Here is a 10,560-nt window from a genome sequence, read left to right on the forward strand (position 1 = left end):
TCCAACAAAAATTTGCAACAACATTTGTATCACCTACTTTAATCCTCAGCTCTGCCCGGTTGATAATTTTGATAAAGAACCCAATATAAAACATGTATAAAGCAAATTGCACTGTGTAGTAAAATGAATCCATAATAACAAGTTATTGTGAGGATTCTTCAGAGAACGCTCAATGCTGCTATTACTCTGTACAGGTTGATGAGATGGACCCTCAGGTCAAAGGTTGGTTCAACACTATTGGTGTGTCCGATGACCAGCTCAAGGATCAGAACACAGCCAAGTTCATCAGGAACTTCATCGACCAGCATGGAGGTCTTGATGCTCTCAAGGAGGATGCAGAGAGATTAGGAGGTACATAGTTATTCTCTTACAATCGTTAAACGAGACGGGAGGGAGGTTAATGATAGGTTCATCTGTAGTGCTTTCAGGGTTAGAAGTTTTCAAGCAATACTGACTGTTGATAATGGTCTGACATTTGCTGTAATCATATTAATCATAGTTACATTTGTACATAGTACATTTGTATAGCACTGAAAAGAAAACCCAACCTTGACATCAATGCTCTATTTAGGAGAATGCTGCGATTAAAAAATGTGCCTTGTACGATATCTAAAGTGATATATTTTTCCATTCTAACAGAGTATGGATTCTCTTATTAAAATTGTTCTTACTATACACTCATTGTGATGATAAATCCTACCTAAGTGTGGTTTCTTGCCCTGTATCTTGACATTTTTCCTTTTCCATCTCCTCCTCCTCCTCCACTTTGGTTTAATATGCAGAAGATGACTTTTTGCAAAGTTTTGGTGGTTTTGGTGGTAAGGTGACCCTGTGTTTTTTTCTTAAAGCTCCATCAATATGTGCTGGCCTTACAGCATTTCTCACTTTTTATGGATAAACCTTGACAGCATATCCAAATCATTTCATATATTTCTTCATATGATGTACATGTTCTTTTGTGTCTCGTTTCATGTTGTGTACTTTTTGGTTTATCTTGATATTTTTTGTTGCTGTAATTTGAGTCCAATCTGTGTATCAACTGATGTTCAAGTTCATTGTATCAGACCATAATTCACAAGCAAACATTGTCCTTCAAAAGGTATCTACGACCCAAATCTTCAAAACGTCTTTATGTATTCATTGTAAGTAGTTGTAGAATAGCATTAATTGGATTTCCATGCACATTCTGAACATTTCATTAACTCTTGATCTAGCCACTTTATAATGGCTTTCATGCAATTTGTAACAAATTTATTCAAGTTCTACATATATTTGATATAAAGAAAGTGGATTTTAATTTAGATACATCGTACTAGGAAATTACCTTAGGTGTGCCTGCTTCAAACAATTCAGGGTTAAAATCATTTGCAATAACAACCAATCAATGCCCAAATTACTACAAAATTGATGTTCAAAAGAAAGTTTTCAATCATATTTTGTCAGGAAAAATATTCTGGTGATGTTTTTACCATGTAAAACAAAACCTAATGCTAAGCAAAATAGTTTTTGATGTATATAACTTGTATTGCAATATTTGAGATGCATAGGGGGGGGGGGGGAACAAAAAGACTGTAGGACTGCAAAACCAGAAACATTTTGCACGAGGTAAAGATTCATAAAAAGTTTCATGATGCGAAGTAAGTTGAATCGCAACTGAAACAACAATGACTTTTAGCAATTGACGAAAGTTCCTTGCTATATATCAAAACAGCTTTCATTTACAATGCTCAAAAATTTCTGGTTACACAGTTTAAAGTTTTCTAACGAAATAGTGTACCATTGTGGTAAATTCATTTTTCAGACTTTTTTGTTATTTCTACTCACGCTGATGTGTTCCATTTTCTTACATTTTATATTCTTTAATTCCTTATGGTGGGTTTTCATGGAAATGATAATGATCGTATGTAAATATTCGTCTCACATGTATCATATCATCCAGCACATCTTCCATCATAAACAGAAGCAGGATTCTTTTCAAAGTAGATTAATTGTGCAAGTACTTGTTAGTGAGAAAAAAAGTGTTAAAGAGAGAGGGAGGGAGAGAGAGAGAGAGAGAGAGAGAGAGAGAGAGAGAGAGAGAGAGAGAGAGAGAGAATGAGTGTGAGTAGGGAGGAAAGAGGGGGAGGGAGAGAGAGAAAGAGAGAATATCTTTCAGATAAACAGACTCCACATTGAAAAAAATTGTTTTGATTTTAGGATAAAACAGGTAATTATTTATATTCCAAACTGTTGAAAGTCTTTGGTAGAATATGCGTCATACTACACCATTATAGTCTGACAAAACAGGTTTTAAACTTTTAAAATTAGAGCATTAATGAAATATTCATTTTTAACATAGAATGATATATGGATAGATAATAGTATGATTCTCTTTCTCTCTCTAAATATATATACCTTTTGCCAAGTAATGTACATTGTTTAAAGTTTATCACCAGTGTAGCCTGAACTTATAAGTCATCTTAGATTCCCATTGGTCAGTATTGTCTAATAGTGTATTTTAAACACAAAAGACTGTAAGCAATCAACAAATTGGACAAGTCCAACGTATGTCCATTACATTTCTTACCAGTTATCATGAGATTGTATTATGGATGTAAATGTAGTTTGGTTTTAAACATATGGGACAAAATAGCATGGACTTGTCTAATTATACTTCTACCGGTATGTGTATCCATTGGTCATTGTCTTTATCATTATACAGGTATATTATGAGACACATTATCATTGCTAAAGCTCATACTAGGGTGAAGTTATAATGTACATTATTCTTTAAAGTATAATTTCACCTCATGCAAGACAGGACACATTTGAACATACTGTATGCCTCATAATTCCATATTATAAAAGACAAAGGGAGATGTAATAAAATGTTTTCTTTGATTGATTTAATTTAATCACAGTTAAATCACATCAGCCTATTTAAAAATGACTGCTTTTCAGCAAGTCTGTGTTACAAACATAAAACAAATTGTATGGACGTCAAATTTAATATAAAGATGTAATGACAAAGTTTTCTTTAGAAGATCCAGAAAGAACAAATGAAAAAAAGTTATTGGTATGGAAGTTCTTATATCACTTCCAACAACAACCATAGGAGTTATGTTTTCATGCCCTGTAGGTTATTGTTTTTGTCAAAAGTGTTATGATAAGGAGAAAACATTAATTTGTTACAATTAATTATTATCAGTGTTATTTAAAATACTTATAATATGGTGAGCAAGGTGAAGCCTATTCCAGTTGTTAAAATATTTTAAGTATACATTTTTCTGTCTAAAATCTAATATGTATGTGCATTGCTCATCTTCCATGAGATGTTTTACTCTATTATCTTGCAATAGACATTTAACTACTGTACAGTAGTAATTGAAGATTTTCTTTTATATCCTAAAATATCTCTATTAACATATTTAGAACGAATATGTGTATTTACCATTACCATGTATCATCTTCATCTGTACCATTATTTGTTGCTGTAATACATATCAGAAGACTTTACACGTGTGAGTGGTGTATCATTTTAATGGAAATCAGCTTTATCTAAAAGAAAAATGAGCTATATATTGATCGAACATGATTTAGTGTGGGAGCACTTAGACAGATAAATTGCTCTTTCCTTTGTTTTTTTCATGTTATTTAATTATCTGTGTAATTATTTTTGTTCCCTTCTCGTTAGGTAATCCTTTGGAAGGGCTAGCAAGGGCGGCGGGCAGCAGTGCACCGCCTCCCCCACCTCCATCACGGGGAAGCCACGCACCCCCTCCGCCCCCATCAAGAACCCCTGGTCCACCTCTTCCAAATCGGCCTCCTGCACCCCCTCCCCCAGGGAACTCAAGAGGTCCACCCCCTCCTGCTGTGCCCCCATCCAGAAGTTATCCCTCTGCTCCAGCCCCTTCTCGTGGTCTTCCCCCTCCCCCTCCCCCGCAGTCGCAATACAATGCACCTCCAGCTCCACCCCCAACAAGACCCATGACCTCGGCTCCTCCACCCCCGCCACCTCCACCTTCGGCACCAATGCCGCCTCCAATGAATGGATCAGTACCCCTCCTCCACCCCCTCCACCAGCTGCTCCCATGGGGGGTGGTGGTGGTGGTGGGCGTGGTGGCCTCCTTGATCAGATACACCAGGGGACAGCCCTAAAAAAAGTGGACCATGCTGATAACCCTGCACCGGCGTCAACTGGACGTGGAGCTCTGTTAGACCAAATCAGAGGTGGAAAAGCCCTTAAGAAGGTAAAGTATCTTTAAGCATTAACCAATAGAACACCAAAATGCTGACATCACATTTGCTTGTCGTCCATGTTACTGGTTCTAAAGTCTATACAACAGAGCCTGCACATGAGGTTCACTGCAATATCATTCAAGCAACAGGCTGGAGCAGGGCGAATTCATTGTTTAGGGCTGGTGTGATCACCACACCATTGTTTAGTGAAAATTGTTTGGAACCAGTAACCTTGACCACTTGGCCATTATGACTTCACACTTTGGTACTCTATGCAGTGCTTATGAGACAGATAAGTCCATGATTGATTTAGCTGGCAGAAATGCATATTTAAAATCTCTGACAATGCTTACAACTTCCTGCTAGGACTATAGCAAGACAGCCACTTTGAAGTCAATTCAAGTCAAAATAATGATGCAGCTGGTAGATCTCTAAAACACCTTTCATAGTATGCTCCTGGGTTTTAAAGTGGGACTGCACTACTTGTAGCTATTTATACAGCACCTTTTTCTCTGGACACGAAAGGCTGTGAGATGTCATCCGTGGGTCAGTGTTCGAGTTGAAATATATTCAGATTACTAAGCAGTAGCATTGTGACTTAACTGAATACATATGGTTTCATAATAGATGTGTTTCAAACTCTGTTTGAATTTTTATTCTATCGGTGAGAGTTTAGTTGAGGAGGAAGCTTGTTCTAGAGTTCGGGAGCAGTAGAGGAGAATGCTCTGTTGGTTACCATCTTGTTGACCAGTACAAGAAGCAAAAGGTGTAATTTTACTTAAAATCTCATCACCATTATTGTTGAGGTCTATTAGACCAACCCGTATCCATCATTCTGAGTATATTTCACCTGTAATGTAGGCTAATGGATGCTATTTCTCTTTTGTTATGGTAGGTCACACAAGCTGAGAAAGAGGAATCTCCTGCTTCCACACCAAACAGTGGTCTAGGAGCTGCTCTCTTTCAGGCACTACAACACAGGGCTGTTGCCATACAAGGTATGTCATTCATGGTGCTTAAAATCTACCAACCAATATTTTGTTTAAAATGTTAACATTCAAAATATTAGCTTCAAGTATTATTTCTGAAAAGATAATTTACAAGTTTAATACACTCAATTATTAGTGACTTGTGAGTAGACTACTAGACACCCCCACTTTCCTTCTTATCTGACTCATGACTAAAATATGCAGTAAGGTACCTTAATGTCTTATTTTTTAATGTTTTTTAATTAAATTTTTCTCTTCATTTTTCTTTGCCAAATTCCTTGATTCACCCGTGGTTCTTAACCAGAAGTTACCAGAATAAGAACCAAATCAATATGCTAGTACCCTTTGGCATTAATCCTGTAGTCCAAAACCCAAAGCTTGTACTTGTTTTCTTACTAGTCTGGTGAAGTCTATCATCATCAACTTCAATTCAGCTTGCAATCATGATTATTGAAAAGGTAACAATATGATTTCAAATTGTTCTTACATTTTACAGATGAGCCGGAAGACTCTGACAGCGAAGAGTTTGATGAAGATGAATGGGAAGATGATTAGATACCAAGCAGGTCTGTTGAGGACGATGATGAGGAGGATGCAAGTATGAGAGGGTGTTGTTTTTGTAGGTGGGGAAAAGGGGGTAGAATAAGCCGTCCTGGGCCCCATTGCATAAAACTTATACGATTGGTGGTAACTTTGCTGCTAAAGGTAACTTCCTTGAAAACCTTAATATTATTGGCTGTTGAGTGATGTTGATATTGATGGCAAATTTACCATCAGTAGTAAGTTTACATTTTTATGCAAAGGAACCCAAGGCTCAGTCTTGTAAGGAGTTGTGATTGATCTGGGTTGCTTGTAGCTCCTTGAAACAATATCGCAAACCTACAAACTCTTATCTCTGTTGGTCAGAAAAAGGGGGAAGAATTAGGAAGTCTTATAGCAAGTTGCCATTGGTCCAAACTAACTGCAGAGTTGTAATTTCAAATCAAGTTGTTATTAAATTAAATCAATCACAGCTGTCTAGAAGACAGGGTTCTGGTCATCTTATCAAAGAAGAGGATCACCATAGTTGGGTAGTAATACATCAATAACAACAATGTCACAAACAATTATAGTTAAAAAATTGATTCACATGTATAACTTCAAATATTCAGATTACGTGAACTTAATATTTATTTGGCTGGAGGGATATAGGCCTATCTGATAACTATTTCACCTCGACCAGACAGTTGAGTTCAATAGAAGAAATAGGTTGAAAATTAAAAAAATTGAGAAAAAGAAAATCAAATCATCATATCAACTCATCTGTCTAGAATTTTATTTCTTCAATGAAAGCATCTTCCAGTATTTAAAGGCCTTTTTGTAAAGATAAAGCTATGTGCCTGTAGTTTTCTTTGTTAATTGTATCTTAATGTCAAATTCCAAAGATTAGGCTACTAAACTCAGACAAGCCATATTGATTCTAATTGTAGAATCCTTTTTTGTTGTTTTTTGCCAATAAGTATGTGATGATGGTTTTAAATTGTACATGTGCAGCTTTTATCTTGGCAAAAACCTACAAGTGCCATGAAAATATTAATTCAAACTCTTTGATCGCAGCCTCTCTAAGGTTTAGCTTGTTCAGATTATGTTTCTGGAAATATCTAATTGAGTTACTCTATGATAATTATATTTGATAAACATTGTAAAAATATTGTATTGTCAAATAATAAAAACAAAAATCATGTCAGTATTTGTATTAGATTTTGAAATAAAATCTTGTTCAATCCTTAATAATCTTATTAATGAAATTCTGATAAGATTGTTGTAAAGGTTTGCACAGTCTTGAATTCTTGCATCATGTGGTAAGTTAATAGTTGCATAATGACTTTTCATTGGGTAAACATAAGTGGTGCACAATTTTTTTTCTTTGAATGTGTGATTTCTTCACAATGTAATGTTGTTTTAATCTTCATGTTATTTCAGTCATGTTTGAAATTCATTTTTATTTGATTAGAAGAATTTTTTTTACCCTGCTAACCCTGAATCAGTGAGTTTTCATGAGGAAGTAATCATATCTCATGAATCATGTAGTAGGGGAAAAAAAGTAATATTTATCCTCCAAACTTCCTGGAAATATATACACAATTATTGAGATTTTAAACTTTATTACTGGTATCAGAGTTAAAAAAATTGTTGCCAAGCAGTATCCTTTTGCCACTGTAGAAAAGAAATATATTATTTCTCAGATATGTTTATAAAATGCTATCAAATGTCATTTATCAAAATCCATAGGATTCGGAAATGAGTATAAAAATTTCCAAGTGAATTTTCCATAGTAGATTTTCTCACCCAATTATATCACTCAGATGTGCTATTTTTTGTCAGTAATATGTTAGTTCTTTGATGTTATGTGTTTCACTTTATTAGTATCAGTTTTATACTGCTTCCTATATTTATGGAATGTTGGCAGTATAACAGTTCCCTCAAAGATTTAATAAGATGAATGCAAAGTTCATATACTTGGTACCAAGTCTTTCATATTATGTTTCATGTTTCATTTGTCCTTACTGTTGATTCATATTTGTCTACTTTATCAGCAGTTCCGATTCTAAAAAAATATATCACAAGGAACGCAAGGACATTCACTTTAAGGAAACATGACATTTTTTTGGGGGGAGGGGTGACATGAACTGTTGTATGCTATACTCCTCACCCATGCCCCACAACAAATACATGCTCTACTTACATTGCACCCATGCTACAAATATGTTGAGAACTTTATATGGTTTTCATGTTTGCATAAGAGTATTCTCTAAAATCTTAATTACTATTTATGTAATGCTCCCAACTACTCGTACAATGGATTGTACTTGCCTCCTCATGATTTGATTGCATATTTTGGACCTATCTGAGCAATCTCACTTTTGACTTTTTATGCATGGAGTTTTGTTCGTCTATTTGATTAACATATTGAATGTAAAATTTTCAATATCTTCCCTTTTGTAAATCTACAATATATGTCAACCAAATTGGAATATATTAATATATTTCTTCAAATATTTTTTAAACCTCATTTGCACAATAATTATAGCTTGAAGGATTGGAAATTGTATTCCGTTTTTACCTAGAAGTTATTTATGGAGACTATTGAAGGAGTACATAAGCTACAATTGAGCATATGTAGGCGCCCATTTTTTTTTCTTCAAATGGTGGTTATCATATCATTTTGAGTATTTTGCTAGGAGATAATATTATTAAAACATAGTCTGCTGAAAGTCAGACAGTTATTAATTTGATTGACAATCTCCAGTTAAATTGAAGCAAATTTTGTAAAGCTGTACTTTCCATTTGCCATATATGTTTTATTATTTTTCACATAAAGTATGTTTAGAACAAAATATTTATGTTACTTTGGGTAGTGGAATATACCAAAATAGTTGTCACAATTGTCATATGTTTAAGCTAGCTTATCAGTCTTCAAACTGTCATCTGAATTAAATCTGAGTTTCATAATGAGATATTATTCATACTTTTCCTCCAGAAGAAAATATCATGTGAAACATTTCTTCAGTTTCGTGAAATGGAGGACAAAAAATATGTATCAATCATTCCATTGGCAATCATAGATACATAATTTTATTTTATAAACAGTACCCTTTGTTATAAAAATGACATTACATTTGTGGTTGTGTTTGTGATAATGTGGACAATTTATATGATATAATTTTCTTGTGTATATAATTGTATAAAAGAGAAGCTGCCTGCAGGTTGACTGGATGTAACAAATTGTGTACCGGGGAATCATAATTCTTGTGAATTATTGATAATATATTGTGGAGGCACTTTAAATTAGAGAAATTCTGTTAAAAAATAATTATAACAAGTTTATTAGTAACTACATACTGTGATTAATTTAGCTTCTGTGTATTTAATTTGATCTATATGAAAGGGGGCGTGAGAGACATTTACTAGATACCAGAGACACAGGAAGAAAGTCTCAGGAAGAGTTGAGAGCAAAGGAGAGAGACAGAGAGAGACAGAAAGAGAGAAGGATATAAAGAGGGGGAGAGAGAGAGGGGGGGGGGGGGAGAGAGAAATAGAGAGTTGGAGAGAGAGAAAGAGGGGGGGGGGGGGAGAAGGGGGATAAAAAGAAGAGAGGGAGATGAGGAAAGTTGACCCATGTGTTGGAGAAGAGAAAGTACAGTGTATCAACTTTCACAGGTGGATATGAGAGGAATTGGGAATTATTTCAGGGTAACTTACATGTGTCAATCATTTACTGGAGGTTACCGCACAAAGCATCCATACATGCATGATACATCATCAATTTAATTCATGAATTCTGCATAAGATTTGGAGGACATTGTGCCTTCAGCGCCTGGAAAGCATTATCATCTTACAGATAAATAGGCAATTAAAGTAAGTCTCGTCTTAGGGTTATTATGTACAATAATTCTTGCTGTAATTACATTGCAATCCCAGTTCAGTTTTGCCATTATAGAGAATCCTGGCCGACAACTTGTGTACAAGTAACGAAAAAGCCTTCCGTAACTTTTTTAGTTTTGACGTCTTTAAACAAAAGTCTAAACCTGCTTTTGAAGGGGAAAGAGAAGGACCTGGGGTTCTGTTGTTAGGTTTTTGTATCTTAAAGGTTCGTAGTAACATTGTGATGGTTGATTTCACAAATCTGTTGAATCAGGATGCAAAACATGTAAAATTATGTGTGTATGTATGGATTATCCAACTACGATACCACAAATCTGAAATTAATTCACGCAATATGAAGATTTTTAACAATGTTCAACGGGTTTCGAAACGGGCGTCAATGGGAGGCGCTTCTGAATCTAAATTCTCCCAACCATTTTTCAATTTTCCCAACTGTTTTTCCATGAAAAAAAGACATAAAAACAGGCTATAAAAAATCTGTCAACACTTAAATGTCTGGAATGGAATGTAGAGCCATTTTATTGCTTTGTGAGATTTCCATTCACCTAAAATGTAATTAAATTGTAAAAATAGAGTTGGGAGAATTAAGGAATCGTTAGGATCAGTTTTTCTCAATTTGTACCATGAATAATGGTCCGCTTTTGCTCAAATTTTCAGATTATCTTTAATTGTACATCTAGCAATGAAGTCACTGTACTACCTTAGCACCACTATCTCTCATCTGAACAATGTTACAAAGTCCCTTTAACACACACACAAACTTTTAAAGTTTTCTTCCTTTCTAAATATCTAATAGGATCTTATCAGTCCCACCCCGACCCCCATTCCCCCCCCACCCCCCCCCCCCCCCCCCCCCCCCCCCCCCCCCCCCCCCCCCCCCCCCCCCCCCGAGGCTCACACCCACCGCCCCACCCTCTCCCGATCCCAA

The 10,560-nt window shown here is 35.4% G+C and overlaps 1 protein-coding gene across 1 annotated transcript in view; it reads left to right on the forward strand.

The window, feature by feature from the left end:
- The window catches only part of LOC592391 (neural Wiskott-Aldrich syndrome protein), a 31,335-nt gene extending 22,241 nt beyond the window's left edge, over positions 1-9,094 (forward strand). Inside the window, 6 exon segments of the mRNA XM_011663285.2 lie at positions 195-351; positions 783-818; positions 3,674-3,930; positions 3,933-4,229; positions 5,114-5,216; positions 5,704-9,094. Coding sequence (XP_011661587.2) covers positions 195-351; positions 783-818; positions 3,674-3,930; positions 3,933-4,229; positions 5,114-5,216; positions 5,704-5,762 — 909 coding nt within the window. The 3' untranslated portion in view covers positions 5,763-9,094.
- Positions 9,095-10,560: the final 1,466 nt, after the last annotated feature.

Source organism: Strongylocentrotus purpuratus, unplaced genomic scaffold (assembly GCF_000002235.5).
Source record: "Strongylocentrotus purpuratus isolate Spur 01 unplaced genomic scaffold, Spur_5.0 spur5_scaffold_6, whole genome shotgun sequence".
Lineage (NCBI taxonomy): Eukaryota > Metazoa > Echinodermata > Echinoidea > Camarodonta > Strongylocentrotidae > Strongylocentrotus > Strongylocentrotus purpuratus.